This window comes from Podarcis tiliguerta, assembly GCF_965153285.1.
Source record: "Podarcis tiliguerta genome assembly, chromosome: 10".
Lineage (NCBI taxonomy): Eukaryota > Metazoa > Chordata > Lepidosauria > Squamata > Lacertidae > Podarcis > Podarcis tiliguerta.
Genome location: NC_139543.1, coordinates 62264210 through 62281230, shown reverse-complemented (window position 1 = coordinate 62281230; position 17021 = coordinate 62264210). Strand labels below are relative to the sequence as shown.

Genomic DNA, 17021 nt, shown 5'->3' with positions numbered 1-17021 from the left:
ATCCAGGGCAATGGTACTTTGTATGGCTGATTTGAGATTTTATAAAACTCTGCCTTCCTTGCAAGCTGGCCCAGGGCAGCAAACCACAAAACAGCACATTAAAAAAAAAAAAAAAACAATTACAAGCATCACAACCATCTGAAAAACCTTTTAAAATAGCAAAACAGTTTGTATGCAACAGTGTAATCATAGTAAGGTTTTGTTTCTGTCAGCATTCCTCACAACAACGTTGAAAGAAAGAAATTTAATTAAACATGATTTCACCTTACTCTGGGGCATGCAAATAACTGAAAAGGTTAGAATGCAGTCAAACCTCTCATTTAAATACAGCAATTGCTAAAATAGGCTCACAGCATGGCCACACATATTTTAAAAGGAAATGGCAACGAGCACTGCAATTACATGGAACCACATGAACATTTCTGTGGAGACACGTTTAAATTATCAAAGTTATATACTATGTCCAGGGCCTTGCCGAAAACAGCCACGTTCTTGAGAATGCATATCCTACAGCAACTGAGCAGTGAAAAGGAGCATTACAACTGTCATTCTCCAAAGTATCTTCATAAACTTTGTTTGCTAAGCAGGCCAAGCTTTTAAACTCAAAATTGTAAAACTAAATGGTTGGGAAGGAGCTTTCAGAATAACCTGTGTCTGACTTGACCAGCTTTACTTTTTCAAAGTCTGCTCCTGTCACAGATTGATGTGAAGAGCTTCAAATACAAAAAGGTGAATGGACTGGCTTACCTGAATTAATTCATCCTCTGGAAGAGCAACTGTAAAATTTACATGGCACAGACAGCAAGGAATCATTGATCGAAGTTTAAAATACAGGCTCTGTTGAACACAAGAAATTAGTATATATTATATATTATGTATCTAGTATGCTCTGAATTGGTGGAAGTCTGGTTTTCATTTCTTTGTAACCCAATTCTAATTCCCTGCTTCAGCTATATCAGTGTGAGCAGATGCTGCCATCTACCCTTAAAATGTGCGTGAATCATTTTGAGTATGCTGTTTTTGGCATACTTGGACCCTTGCCTGTAGTGGTTTGCAAAGATATGTTGGAAAGATTTATACATTTGGAGATATATATTGCAAATATGTATGTGGGGGGGGGGGGGGACTCAGTTTCTTACAGTGGCATTAAAGTGGCATTTAAGAATCATTGATGACTTTGCTAATTACTGTATAGTTGCCAATCTTTGTCACTCCATGCTGAATGTGTGGCTTTTGGTCAAACTCCAGAAATGCCCGTGCAAAAAATCTTCCATCTCTGCCACAGGTGTTGTGCTACTACTGGATTTGTATGTTGTCAGTGGTTTTCAGAAAAGTAATTTTGGTGAGAAGCACCCTTCATGTTTTAAAGTAGAACAAGGAACACAGCCATAAATCCCTTCACCATGTCCACGGCTCCCAGAGATAGCTAATGAATCACATACACTGATACTTACTCTAGTGTCTTAACAAGAAAATAGATGTAGATTTGCATTATCTTATGTGCCATTTAACATTTGTATATGATTTCCTGAGACCTAAAGTTGGAATGGACCAAGTAGCCTTCTAGTACGCCGCTTTGCTACAAGGCTGTGCCCACCCACTCGCCAGCACTGCCCCATTCAGTATTAGCTTAAGCAATCCACTCCAGAGTTGGCCACAAGCAGAAAACTAGGCACTGAGACGTGCCAGAAAAGTAATTCTAGGTACCACGGGCAAAAAAACTTAATAGTTCAAACACATCCATAGTTCCAGCAGCCATCCATTTACCTTGAGCAGATTCTCACAGAGATCATTAAAGGTCTTGTTGAGCGTTTGGTTTGTTAGGGTAACATTATTAAGTCTGGAGACTCTCACTGATGTGAACATCTAAAGCAGAAACAACAAATTAAATGAGTTGCCATTTAAATTTAATTTTATTACAGACCATATAAGTAATTAAGGTTGAGAGAGGTGATGAAGTTTGTTGTTGTTTTAAATCCAGGATGACTTAACACAGATAGAACTTGTCTGCTCCATTTTACAGTACAACTAAGAGCCATGAACCTGTGTTGGTATGTGCAAGTAAATTCTATATGTGCTATGTATTTATATAATGGAGGGGCCATGGGTTTGTACCAGAGAAGGGAAAGATTAGGAACATAGTTTAGAGTTTAACTTTTAGGTTTGGTTCCAAATATCTGTGAGGTGAAGGTGCAGGGCAGTAGTGGAGAAACCCACTAGCATTTTTCCATAAAAACTTCACATGGCGCTACAACAAAACTCAATCTTGATGAGCACTTCCGTGGAATAATAGTTCATTTGCTTGATGGTGTTAAACTGTTCTCGATGGGATTACACTCATACCCACGCCAGGTTCACAGCTTGAGGACACTCCTAGGTGTGTCACAACAGACCCACGTTAAATCAGTGGCACATAATACGTTTCACCAGCTTAGGCTGGTGTAGTATTATTACAAGAGACTAGGGCCCTGCAAGACTTGACATCTTCCCGCAGGGCCTGCAAGACAGAGCTGTTCCACCAGGCCTTTGGTCAGGGTGCAGCCTGACTCCCTCCTTTGGCAATCTTTACAAAACTTTAGTTATGGTTGCCATCAATTTTCAATTTGATCTTAATTAATTTTTTATAATGTTTTATAATGTTGTACTATTTTAGTGGTGTTAGCCGCCCTGAGCCCGGCTTCGGCTGGGGAGGGCGGGATATAAATAAAATTTATTATTATTAGTAGTAGTAGTAACTGGGACCTCTCCTAGATAGCCAGTCATCCATGCTCTGGTAATGCTCCAATTAGACTACCGTAACCTGGTAGATGAGGGTGGGGACATGTTACACTTGAACACAGCTCAGAAACTGAAAGCTGCACAGAACACAGTTGGTAGGGCACTAACTGAGACTGGTCATCGGGAAGAAAACCTCAGTAATATTGAATATTGGCGCCTGGTGCATTTCAGAGTGCAATTCAAATTGCTAGCACTTAGCTATAATGCCCTATACTGTTTGGGACCCAGGTAAATGGAACAGTAATTACTCCCATAGCAACTTGGCTGTGTATTAAAATAATCTTATCAGCGCTCTCGTTTGAATGCCTCTACCTGAGGTGAAGTGGCTAGCAACCAAGGAGAAGAAGGCACATTTAGATGTGGTGCCTGGAAGGCTTGCAGGGCATGCAAACTATTTTATTTGGGGCACCAAATACTTTTCCTCCTCATATTTTAAAAACAGTATTTCCTGCTTTGTGTGGCCCCACTGCAATTTATGTTTGGATCTTATGTTGTATTATTATTATTATTAGCATCTTTGTAAAGTGCCCTGTAAACCTTTGCTGAAGAGAGATATTCAGGTCCATTCATTCATTTGTTAAGGTGGGTTTCATAGCAGTTCTCATGCTTCATCTTGAGCACAGTTTGCAGAAGCCAAACAATCTCTTTAGCCATCCCCAACCTGTTGCCTTCCAGTTGTTGGTGATGGCTGGTAAGAGTTGTAGTCCAAAACATCTGGAGGGCAGCAGGATGAGTAAGGGGACTCTAGTGGAAGGTGTAAAAATGGTCCTTCTCTGAGTGGAGGGCACCTTTAGATACAATCCATTGTGCCACCACTGGGCCCTAATTTTTTATAAAGAACTGATGGTATGGGGGATCTTGCTCCTATAATTTTTTTACTTGGATAATAATTCTTATGAATGCTAAACACTGTGTTAGACACAAATCATTATTTAGGTCTGAGATTATACATTTCACTATGAAAGAAAAGGCATTTAATTTTTGTTTTTGTATGCTTTTTTCTTTACCTGTATATCAGAAGTCCAGTTATTTATACCAGGCATAATTTCTGTGTTGCAGCTATAAAATCCTGCCAAATCACATAAAAGGTATTATTTTTAATATCAGAGAACATTAATATGGTGCTGTGTAACATGATCAGCTTTCAAGTTTTGTGTAGTTTCACAGCTAGATTTTCAATTAGCATAATATATCAGAAAAACACAATCCAGAAATATTCTGCACAAATATGTGTGCTAATCCTTAGAAAAAGTAAGAGTACAGAAAGTTCTTAAAATGCAATGTCAGGGCTGCAGGTCAGTACGGAGACTCAGAGCTGAGCAGTAAAATTGGTTCTTTATTCAAGGAAACAGAATACAAACAAGAAAATCCTATGCGAGACTGGCCCCACTGAAGAAGTTGCCAGAACTGATGATCTGGGTCTCCCACCCATCCAGCTGTTTTCCCTGCAGTCTTAAACTCTGCTGGGAAGGGGCCGCTACAACCTCTGGGCTTGTCATTCTGCTGCATGCAAAATTCTCCAAGTGTTTGGAGATAATGAGGGAGGGGAGCTGCATACAGTAGGACCAGAAGGCTCCTGTGAATCTGTTGCAGCCTCAGCCCCCACCTCCCCTTCAGTTGTCTGTCCTACACCTGCCATTTTCTGCCTCTTCTTCCTCTCACTCAAGCCTGTTGCTTGTTCAGCATTCAACCATTCTGCCTGCACCCCTTCATCCTCTGACTGTCTTCCATCTGCCACCAACATTCCCTGGGTTGGAGCCTTCCTCTTCTGTGGTTTCACTAGAGGGTACTGCGGCTACAGCCTCCCACCATTCCTAATCGCCCAGCCAGTCCCTGACATCCCACTTGTGAAAGTGGCCAGGATTACGTATTTTAAGCAACCATGCAGGAAAACAGCACTGGAGAAAGGCCATGATTCAGTGGCACAAGATTTGCTTTTCAAGCAGAAGCTTCATGATCAATCCCCAGCATCTCCAGGTAGCGCTATGGAGAACTCTTGCCTGAAATCCGCTGCCAGTCAGTGTCAACCATACTGAGCTAGATGGACCAACAGTTAAACTCAATATAAGGTGGTTTCTTTGAAAGTACTTGCAAGTCAGATATTCCTTTAAAAAATAACAACTGCAAAATCCAATCAGTTGTTCAGTCTAGGTGACTGAAGACAGACTGAATAAGAAGAGATAATTTTTTGATATTTTTCAACCTTCTTGTTCTCATAATTGTAGAGAAAATCATCAAAATACACTTTGTAAAGTGTTCATGAGAAATAAATCCCATTAGCACTACTATAGTGGCTGACAAATTCCACCAGGGGGCACTTGTAGAGCCACAAATGCTCTTAAGTCCATTATGGAATGAAGCAAGAGAAATAGATCTATTCTAGCCTGTATATGAGAAACTGACTACCAAAAAATACTGGAAGGGTTTAAAGGAAGAAAGACGATATTGGAGGGAGGACTACAAAATGATGTATCAAAGGTGTCAAGTGGCTAGTAGATTGTGGACAACTTGGAAGTTGAGAAATGAAAACAAATAGGCACTAAAATATAACAATTATTATGGATGTTGTTGGTAGACTCACTAGCCCATGAAGTGTGATTGTGCAGAATTTATTACTTATAGAATTTGTATCGAATATTTTGACATGACAGTCCTCAATGCGGTTTATAGACAGCCAATATAAAACTAAGTACTGTAACTAAAAGATAATATAAAGGCAATATCCAAAAGGTTTTCCACATATTTTCCATTTGTCTCTGCTATTCTCAAGGGCTATGAAGTGGTGGGAAGGACAGAATCTTGCTATTATACAGTTGTGATGCACTGCAGAAAATCATGAAACTGATAAGTTAATGGAAGAACACAGCATTTCAGCATGCTGAGCGTCCCACCCACTGTACCCTTTTTAGTTGTTTGACTTTGAAACCTTTTCTGTCCACTGACCTAAAAGACAGTTCACGGACAGCAGTTTATTCAAGTACAAGTTAGCAGCATCTGTTATTGGACCTGCAGGGCCTCAGACAGTGCAAAGTACAAGTGTGTTTTCAAATTCTGGAGGTTAAGCAGTTTCAAGAGATAAGAGAGTGGGGTGGGGAAATGACCATGACTGTGGAAGTACGTCAGAAAAGCCCAAATGGATCGCATCAAATATCCATCAACTGTAGGAAGTATCCTGTTACCAACATCAGTCAATCAAATGCCTCTGGGAAGCCCACAAAAGCATAACAACAGCCTCCCATTGTTGCTCCCCACCAACTAGTACTGAGACCCTCGCTTAGTGAGCTATCTCATACTGTCTATACACAACCACTGGTCAGAGATGAGAATGGGGTAATCTATATTGGCTCCAAGGATTGGCAAGCAGCATGGATCCCTTGGACAGGCCAAGTAGAAAATTTTATTCCACTGACCAGGCCAAGAGGAGGAAAGCAAGATCATAGTAATATTAAATCAGAGCAGCCTGGCTTTCTAGTTTTGTCAGCAAGGTTTCTGCATTTTAAACCTCAGGGTCAAACTCAGGCACTCCCAGTTCCAGCAACAGAACTAAAGGACCCTCCACTGGAGAAAGCACAGCCCAGCTCTGGGTGCAAGTATGGCTGTCCCAATCTCAGGCTAGTCAGCACGGTTTGTAATAGTATGCAAGACTACTCTATGATTTACTGTAGGCCATATCCACACACACTGACTTCTTGTAACCAAGACCACCCCCAAAATATAGCATTTTTAAATTAAAAAAATTGGTCCTCCATGCAAAAAGGTTTTTTATTACCTGCAAAACATGTCCATTCCCCTGTACTTCATTTTTTACTGACAGCTCCTATGGATCCCTTTCTGTGACACTATACAGTGGTACCTCTTGATGCGAACGGGATCCATTCCAGAGCCCCGTTCGCATCCTGAGCAGAACGCAACCTGCGTCTCCGCGTCTGCTTCTGCGCATGCACGTGATGTCATGCGCAAGCAGCAAAACCCGGAAGTAACGCGTTCCGTTACTTCCGGGTCGCCGTGGAATGCAACCTGAAAACACTCAACCTGAAGCTACTTTAACCCGAGGTATGACTGTAATGCCAAAAGGTTTTTGCGAGCCCCTGAAAGACTGCCTCAGAATTTGTCCTTTTAAACAAATGCAATTTTATGAGCTATAATGAATGATTTAAAATAGTGTAAAGCAGCTGCTGGGAATGCTTTTTGGAAAGCAAGCCTTGAGAACTGCAGCTTTTACCACAGCCACTTTTACATGCAGCCCCAGAGTTCACCAGGGGTCAGCGTGGCCCTCGGCCTGAAAAGGATTAGCCACCCGTGAACAAGAATATATACAATTTCTATGAACACAACAGATTTATTAACCAACTGCTCAACAATAATAGGATGGATTCTTAACCAGCAGAACCTTGAATCAATGCTAGGATCCCCTTAATCTGAACATGTTTAATCACCCTTCAGCAGGGTAATATGAAGGTTTCTAATTTGTGGTGCCAGCCCACAAAAAGGAAAGTCGTCTCTTTTTTATTTTATAAATCCTAAAAAGTTGGAAGGCGAGTAAAGTGAGCTAATCCAGGGACCAATCACATAAAGACCTACACTGAAAAGATTGGTCACATTAGTAGCATTTGGAGAACAGACCTTCAGGGTCACGCTGCAAAGCATGTCAGAAAAGAGTCAACCCTCAACTTGTTCTAATCTGACTCTGTGGACATGGGAACCTCATCAGGGCACAGCCATTATAAGCAACCCCGTATTGAAGGAACAAACACCCACACAACGGCTACTGAAATGCACACAGCTTATTGGTAGATTGTATTGCAGCACCGACCAATCCTTCAACAACTTAGTCGAAAACACACTCATAGAGCCGGGCAGGACTCAAGCACTTTTTTGAGGATTGTGCAAGTTTGGTCTTTCAGCCTTTATCTCAGCCAGTGCCAGAAGAGATAGCATTAGAGAGATACTGTAAATGAATCCACCCAGTTTTAGACAAATATTTAACAAGTATCCAAGGTTATCAATCCTGTGGAGTTAGATGAGGAAAACAGGCTTAAAACCAATATTGAAGTATTAATTCAGAGCATCAAACTAGCATTCTGCGTTAGGAGATGCCAAAGCAGGATAGGGAAGCGCCGGAATGGAATCTGGTTTTCTATCTGTGGGTTGACAGTATATATATTAAAGCAGCCATCATCTCTCAACCTCAGAAACTTCTCTAATATGGGGGGTAATAATTTTGACCTACATTATAAATTCACTGCAAATCTTACTGAGATAATATCCTCTTCAGAGGGCATTGTATTATCGATCTAAAGTCCAGGCTAACAAAAGTGATTCAGATATATAGCATTAAATGTCTCACACAGTTTCAGTTCACTTTATGCAAGTAACAGTTCAATCCAAAAGTAAAGGTTCCCCCCATGGAACATGTCCAATATACCTGATTACATGGTTCTTCATCAAATGAAGAGAATCGGCAGTTTATTGTCGAAGAGAATTGTCTAAAGTCAACAAAATTAGAAACCAATGTTTACCATACCTGAAGGTGGAGGGACGTCTGTTAATAAAGAGTGAACATCTTCCATTGCATCTGTATCATCAATCTAAAAAAAGACAGTATATAAATTATGTTGTGCACTCTAAAATTGAATTTATCAAGATTAATACAGCATATACTGTATGACATACATACATACATACATATACATACAGATACATACATATACATATTCACATAAATATACGTATACATATACATATACATATACATGCATATACGTATAGCCAAGGCTTTTTTGCTCCTAAAAACATGTTTGGTAACTTCAGTTAGGCTTAAAATCACCATCACGACTAAGTTTACCCCTGGACAAATTGAGCTGGAATTTAAATGTAACATGCTCAAGAGAAAGTGTGTTTATGAACACAGCCAAAATCATTTCAACTGTTTTTTCGCTCTTCAAGACAATTCAATTGATTTGGGACTATTTTTAAATGCTCATGATTATAAAACAACTGTCCATATTCTTTTTTAAAAAAAGATGTATTTATTTCATAAAGAATAGCTGTGCCAACTTTATAAAATATTTATTTCCTGATCTGTAGTGGCACAAGCTGTAGATTGGGCTGTAAGAGGGAAGGGAGCAAGCAAACAAACCTGCTAAACCAGCCCCTTCTTCTATTTTACCACTGTCACCACATGGATACCATTTTCCCCTGGCTGCCTCCACTAAACACCTCCCATATCTCTCTCCAACATTTCTTAACTGGTGCAGCCAAATCTCCACATTGGACAGAGTGGTAAGGCAGTTAGGTAAGGGGTGAATAAGAAGGCACAGACACAAGCCCAAAACAAACTTAGTTTTTACTTAAGACTTTTGTGTGAGGTAACGAATTCAGAGTTTTTAAAGATGGTCTAGAAAAACCTTTTAAAAAAAAAAAAAAAGTTTTGACTAGCTATCCATAAAAGCGAAATACAAATAAGAGAGGAAAAGGCATCCCCTCCCAACTTTTTGGATCACCAGACAGTAGATGACTGTTCTTTCAGTTTTCATTTCCCGAAACCTGTTAGGTCCCTTAAATATTTTGTTCCATTTTTCCCTTAGCTACTAAGTTCCTTAGCTGAATCTCTGACCTTAGTCAGAAAGCAGATGCAATAATTTCACCAACCAAAATACAAAATTCCAAACAGCTATATTCCTTCAATATCACAAATAAAGCAATATTTTGGTTAATAATTATCAAAGCAATCTTATCTAGAAATAAAAAAACAGAAGAGCTCAATGAATGCTGAGAACAACAAACAACTTACACACTTAGGTCTTCACTGATCAAACAGGAGCTAAAAAATATTTGTTGTAGGCCACTAACCCCTTTCTAGTCTATTTTGGCTGATAGAGCATATCTGATATTTTGGATAGTTAAACTATAAGTTTGTCACTAAGAATTTTAGGGTTGCCTCTCCTAGGGTTGTTATGTTACCATGAAAATTTATAGAAAATCAGGCGTGTAAGGCAAACAATCTTATACTTTATGACAGTGGACACCCCCAACCCTCCCCAAGGATTATACTTCATGAAGTAGACTCTAGTTCACAGAAGCTTGCACCACAATAGATGTGTTAGTGTTTAACAAGAAATTATTCTTTAATTAGCAACTTTGTTATTTTTATACCCTTTAAGTTCTTCAGAAGGCATGTAGAAGTCTAAACTTTACAGAACATACCTCCAAGACGAAAGCATCTTTTTTCCCATGTGACAGGTCCAATTCTGTAATTTCATCAGAACTTTCAGACTGTGATCTTAGCACCCGAGTACGCCTTGGTTCTGGAATGGGTGAACCTATAATTTCTTCAGGTGCCTCCTAAGCAGAACAATGGTATGAAAACATGTATGCATCCCTTATTTTATTAAATCTCGCTTATTTTAAATGCCATGCCACTATACCCTTCCTCCAAAACAAAGGCAAAAAGTACAGGCGCTGCCCCTTATCATCAGGGCCAAATTCAACACCTTGAAAGGTACAATCTGAAGAAGTGTTGAATAGCATGGATCAGGTCCTAATTCATGCAACGCAGAACTTCTTCAAAGTGCACCATTCGATTGCTGGTGCTTCCTCCCTTCCTTGCTTGGCAGTGGATGAAGGGGTGCATGGATTCTGCAGTCTAAAAAAAAGCACAGAGGCAGCATCCCCTAAAGCAGAAATACTGCAGTTCAAGAGCCGAGGAAGCAATAAAGTGTTTGGCTGTTTAACTGTTCCTGTCCGAAGTACCCAACTGAGAACCTAATGGATGCAGCACCAGCATCTTCTTAGACTAAAGAATCCACCTACAACTTATGCTTTCTCTATTAAATGAAGGGACATTGGGGCTCTGCAGTTTAAAAAGTTATGTACAGAACTGAGCAGACTGCGGGTTCCTGAGGGTAAGCCAAGGCAGGAAATGAGGAAACCAAGCCTAGACCTACATTGTGTAGCTGGGTTCTTTGGTCTTTTGGCCTTCCTCCTTTACAGAAGCCACCAATTTAGGCTTGAGATACATCAGGGGGTGAAGGGGCTGGGGAGGAAAGGTTCAATTGTTCTTGCAAACCTCTTTGTATATATGCATTATAATAATAAAAAGAAACCTCCCTCCCCCCAAATTACAGAGTCCCCCACTTGTGCACACGGCTACCTTCTATGTAAGTTTCTTTGCTCACGTGCATGATCCATTCTGCATTAGCTAACAGGATATAGATTAGGTATGAACTGTGTATGACTGAGAATTGTTTGAACTGTTCCATAACCTTGCTTACTGGAGGGTTAATCTCATAAAGCTCCTTATTTTTGGCTATTGTATCATTTATCTTCTTCTGCATGTGCGATATATGTTGTTCGTAAGTGGCATCATTCGGCGTCTTCCCAGCAATTTGAATCCCACCAGGAGATGGTAAAGCAGTCAGGTATACACCCGTGGCAGACTTTAAAGAATAAGACAAAGAAAAAATGAAGTGCAATATATATTCATGCTTTCTTAAATAAATGCTTTATAAGCATGCATTTCACACTATTTGTTACATGTCCACTATTTAAACTTGAATCTCACAATCACAAATTTTCTAGTAATGTTATACTATTGGAATAACTTCTGGAAGCTTTCCACACTAAACCCATTTGACAGAACATGTAATCCATTCAGCTTTTTAAAAAGATTAGCAACACAAAAATTCATCCACTGTAACAGATATCGCCTTCATACTTGCAATTTTACAAAGACTGATATAAGCTGGATCTTGCAAGAGTCTAGAGTGCCCTAGCTCTTATATCATCTTTGTGTTTTATATACAAAATACAACAGATAACATAGGAGCTGCAGACAAAGCATCTTAAGAACTTAACCAGGATGCATCCCATCCTGAACCACAATGAGATTTATTCTGCCAGCAGCCTTCAAGGAACATCCCTAAATGCTGAATCTCAAAGTCTCTGTTTTCATTAGAAAACTATGGAGAAGATAAACGGCTGGATCATAGTTCTCATCCTAACATTCACTTTCTTCAGGAGTTCAAAACAAAGTGCAATGCCTCAGACTGGGTAGGATGATGCAGGGGCGTGAACGCAGCAACAGTGGGGCTTAGGAGCACACCTCCCAAGCCCACAAATGTTCTTTAGAATGGGTGAAGAGAACTCAAGAATGCTCCACTCCTGGCTGCAAGACTGTTTCTACCAACAATTATTTAAGAACTTGAAGAGCCCTGCTGGATCAGGCAAAAAAGCCTATCAGTCCTGTTATCACAATGGCCAATCAGATGTCTATGGGAGGCCTGCAAGCAGGTTGTGAGGACAACAGCTCTCTCCCTACATGTGATTCTCATCAACTGGTATTCAGAGGCATACTGCTTTCCGTATTAGAACTTAGCAACAGGAACACAGTTCTCTGGAGTGGAGCTGATGCTATTGAACATATACTGACATGGATGGAGGAGCTGAAATATAGGAAAGATGCTGCAAAGGGAAGGAAGGTGTTTTTGGGGAGCGGGGGGTGGGGGACAGAGTTTAGAGCATGAGACTGGAGTCTATGGGAAATGCAGACTGACTCTTTAAGTAATGACCTTCATTTCTGGTTGGAGAGAGCCACAGTTGGTTCACCTGCTGATTCTGCCAGCTGCCAATGGCTATTTTCCAGGTTCTCTATAGCCTTGAAAAGCTTTAAGTCCATTGAAGTCTGCCATTCCCAAAACAATAATCTTCCCTCATCCCCAGAAATACATTTAATCGACTAAATACATCTCTTAAATACTACCTTCTCTTTTTGGTGTCATCATTTATTTATAATAGGTATTGTTTATACTGCCCTTCAATCATATTCCATGGCAGTTTAGAAGAAAGATTAAACGGCGCATAATCAAAAAAGCATCACAACTAAGACTAGATTGTACCATCCATTTAATTGTGCAGTTACCATCATGGAAAAGTATTGAGGCATTCCAGGTGGCTGCTCACCAACTGTGGAGCCCACTTCTCTTAAAGCATGGAAGGCCAGCTGGCTGCCTGTAGGCCAAATACACCCACCTTCTGAGTCAATTCTGTATGCTTTACTGGTAGCTTGACCAAGTTTCAATTAAGGCACAGCAAATGCTTTTCTCATTTAATTGCAATGAAAAGAAAAACGTATGCTTGCACAAAATGTAAATAGCCCATACTTTGTTTCTTTTTTACTTTGTTTATAACATGTATTTTTACTTTCTTTATAACATGTGTGTAAATAGGACAATGCATGTCCTTGTGTAGAATACTATGCCTGAATGCATGTGCTCCATAATTTTGGAAGGCCTAACTGCCGAATAGCGCCAGCTTGATTGTAGAGCCTAACTACTTGGTTGTGGAAGATTGCCACTTTCTAGAGAACATAATGGCTACCAATAAGACTTTGCCTGACTATCTCAGTCAAAGTCTGATCCTCTATAATTTCTAGAAGAAATGTAAAAAAAAAAATCCTCTTTGCACTGGCTTCCAGTGACCAGGAGTAAGCAGCTATGGGGATATTCTAATTTAAATAGAGGTGTTGTTTTCATGATGTGGGTTTTATTTTATTTTAATTGCTCTCCAGAAAAGGGAATAAAAGAACCCCAAAATAAATACAGAAAAACTCACTGCCAAACCCATTAGCATTGTTTCTCCTACTGTGATCTGAATCCTCAGTCCAAAAAGAGCATTCATTCCTTTCAGTTTTAGCTTATTCATCAGCTGAGTGTGTACTTCATATTCCATAAATGGCAGCAGATTACTGATGGAAGTTGCATTTGCTTCGGCTTGTGCTTTCTTTTTCAGCCGACACAACCTATTGGGATGGAAAGTAAAACACAAAGGGTCATGTTCAACTATGTTTTAGTTGGAGTTGTCCCACTGAAATTAATGTATATGACTAAGCTAGTTCCATTAATTTCAATGCATCTACCATGAGGCAAACCTAGTTGAATACTATCCAGAGTGGTAGGCCTGGTCTTACATGAAAAGTCTCTTAGCAATGGCTAAGAAGTTTGACACCATAAAATGCCCTATTCTATAAAAGCATGATTCCCAAGGCTCCCCACCACAATCAGTGATATGCCAAGCTATAGGTAAAATGGGTTGAAACTAGCAAAGGTCTAACAGATAAACTAGAAGGTGTGAACCAAAACAAAGGACTAGATTTAAAAAACACGGTCTGACAGATGAGTTTTAAAGCTTACCAGCAACAGAATTATGTGCAGCATTATCTACTAAATATGCAAATTAAAAAAGGGGGAAATGCAAGTTCCACCCAGAAGGGAGTATCGCCAAGTTAAATGGTACCTCCTTCCTAGAAAATGTGCTTAAGTTGTAAGAAAAAAAAATGATGTGTCAGGAGTAACAAGTTGCTTGTCTTGACAAAAAGCGTCCAGACTAAAATTCATTTTTTGCCTTCCCTTTTTAGAGTAGACCTGCTCTTGGTAAAAGGAAACTTTCAGATGCTGTAAAACAAACAGAGAGGTCAAAACAGGGAGCAAAGCAAATCTGGCAGAAAGATACCTGGCTTGAATGAGACATCCTTTCCCAACCACCAGTGCATCCACAGGCAAATCTATTGTTGTGAAAAGAACATCAGGGACTTTTTGCTTCCTGCAGTTGCAGCAGTAAGTGAGGTGAGCAGGGAATGGCATGTTGAGCTCATCGTATGGTATGTGGCAAAAGCCACAACCCAGAGGTGATGTTTCCTCTAACCTAAAAAATGAGATTGTGAGACATCTAATATTACCATTCAGACACCATCTTGTGAAATATAAATATTGTATTTTACTGTGTTTTTTTTTTTAAAAAAACTGACCCATGCAGGCACTAACAGAACCCATACATTGTGGTGGTCAACTTTTGTTCTCTTTTTATGGTTCTTGCAACTGATTAAGCTGGTAAACCGTCACACACCTGTCACCTGTAGTGAGTCAAAATTGCCTTCAAGAGATCAGGCAGGGACGCTGTATGAAAGTTTGTTCTCCTCCCTCCTTCCTTTTTAAGGTATGCACTTGTATATGCAAGGCAAGGCTGGAATACATGGGAACTAATGGTAGAATACTTGATTTTATCAATATTAAAAGTCAAGCTTCTATCGAGTCACAGCCTTAACAGGAATAAAAAGCTCAATACAACGAAAAAACCAAGTGGCATAAATCAGAGGGGCAATTGCAACACAGTACTGTAATAAGATGGACTGTTTTGATTAGAATGAGCAAATATATGGCTATGGCTTTGTCTTAACAAAAAAACCTGACTGTACCCCGAGGGCTCTTTTTTTTCGAACATAACACTCAGATAATTTGGGCACCTCTACAACAGGTTCTGGCAGTTTGAATTTGAGCAGAGATAGAATGCATGAGAGCAGTGAGTCAGCAAAAGGCAAAGCACCTTGGGGTGCAATTGTTCCCTTTGGGAGTCTGATGCAGGATTAACAGTTGCGCTGCCTCCTCTAGGAGTCTATTTTGCTTGTTCTATACTCTGCCCGTATCTTTGTAAATAAAACTCATTATGGCAAGAACACCCATTCTTTTCCTGATCCAAAGAATACCCATAATACTACCCCATTACTTCTTACCTCTTGGGGAAATAGGGAGCACCTAAATGTATGTATTGTCTCGTGTTTCTGACAGCTGCAGCGTAATCTGAACATGGAGAGCTACTGTTTGCAAATCTCAAAATATTCTGCACTGAATATTTCACAGAAAGGTGGGATATATGTTTTGGGGATAAGCAAATGAAATCACAGGACATGGTAGTTTATATTGTTATCTGTACATATAACACCTTGTTCCTCTTCTTTATTTTTAAACTACCACACATCTTCGCTGTACCTTGCACTGATAGGATTTTTCAGCTGAGCAAGTGGACCAATTTGATGCTTTCGGCATAAAAAAAACTGGAATTCTGATAACACAATTTGCATATCAAAGCTTCATCATAAAAACAACTGGGTACAACCCAAGCAGCAAAAGTTAGACGTAAAACACCTTCCCTTCAGAAGCACTGAAACAAACTCATCTTGTCTAATGGAAGGGATGGATGGTATAAACAACAGCTTTAAAATAAAATTAAACAAGAACATCTCTTGCAATAGAGCCCACTGAAAAGAACAGCATATACACATATTATATTCAAAACGTGGTGCTTACCATCTTTGTATTTATTTGATACCCTTTTATATACTGGGGGAGGGATAACAATATACACTATTTTATGAGGGCACAGAGGGAAAATGGTTAGGTGCAGACATAATGCTATTGATCCCTAATGATGAACTGGGTTAAGATGTACTTTATTTAATTAAAAGTTTAATCCACTAATATTTGCAAGGCAAGATGAGGAAACAAGGGGGAGGGGGAATGTACCAAGATGCAATGATGTAACGACAGGTATACATTACAGTATTTTATAGGCCTGCAGGGAGGCAGGGGAAATACTGGCTTCTGGGAGAAAGTGGGAGCTGCCTTCTAGTCTAACCTCAAGCCAAAACTTTTTATCAATACAGCCTGCTTCCTAGTGGATAGTGTGGAAAGCACCTGTGTCCTAAACCACTAGATGGTGCCAAGTTGAAGAATGAGTTGTGCTTCAATACCATCAACTCTAGCCGATTTTCTCAGGCTTAATACCTCTAACGTTTCATGAACTTTAGTTGACATTTTTAAAGAGTTAAATTTACCCATGCCCATTCAAAAAATTTTGTCAATATTTCAAGAGAGGCAAATTGCCACATGATACATTTATCATCAAGCTTATGCAGTGAAACGACACAGGGGGTCACTTGTATGCAGTGTGCCATGAGAAGCAGAATAGGAAGGAGTGGCAAAGAGGAAGAAAAGATTTGCATTATGTGGTTAGTAGTCAAATGTGTTACCTTGCTGAGGCTGTTAGAAATTTGAAAACAATAAGGCTAGAGATTTGGTGCAGAGCTCCACAACTTCTGTTGTTGTTAGTGAAAAATCAGTAAAGTGGTTGGCTCCGCATCCTGTACTGTAACACTGGTAACCTACCCTAATAGAGAAGAACTATCCTGGTTTTGAGGAAAAAAATCAACCTCTCCCTTCTCTGACCCTATGGAAAAGTAGCCAGGCTGCCATGACAACCTTTGTTCCAAACAGACTTCCGTGGTGCCATCCTGGAGAAACCTAGGGTTCAGTACAGCTGCCGTGCCAGATGCAGACAAAATACAGACCTCTTCACTACAGAAAAGAAAAGAAGATGATAAAGCCACATTTTTGATTATATGCATTTTTAGG

The 17021-nt window shown here is 39.8% G+C and overlaps 2 protein-coding genes across 51 annotated transcripts in view; both read right to left on the bottom strand.

Annotated features, from left to right (window-relative positions):
• The window catches only part of SOX5 (SRY-box transcription factor 5), a 1214093-nt gene that overhangs the window by 75426 nt on the left and 1121646 nt on the right, over nt 1-17021 (bottom strand). The window lies entirely within an intron of this gene.
• Nucleotides 1-17021, bottom strand: part of C2CD5 (C2 calcium dependent domain containing 5) — an 86357-nt gene that overhangs the window by 16597 nt on the left and 52739 nt on the right. For 26 of the 50 annotated variants that reach the window (XM_083401792.1, XM_083401795.1, XM_083401764.1 and 23 more), the window contains 9 exons: nt 16776-16964; nt 14287-14478; nt 13390-13576; nt 11052-11216; nt 9985-10122; nt 8303-8366; nt 3786-3847; nt 1768-1866; nt 748-837 (listed from right to left, as the gene is read on the bottom strand). In XM_083401792.1, coding sequence (XP_083257918.1) covers nt 748-837; nt 1768-1866; nt 3786-3847; nt 8303-8366; nt 9985-10122; nt 11052-11216; nt 13390-13576; nt 14287-14478; nt 16776-16964 — 1186 coding nt within the window. The remainder of the gene's footprint in view (nt 1-747; nt 838-1767; nt 1867-3785; nt 3848-8302; nt 8367-9984; nt 10123-11051; nt 11217-13389; nt 13577-14286; nt 14479-16775; nt 16965-17021) is intronic. The other 24 variants (XM_083401769.1, XM_083401762.1, XM_083401772.1 and 21 more) reach the window with 3 other exon arrangements.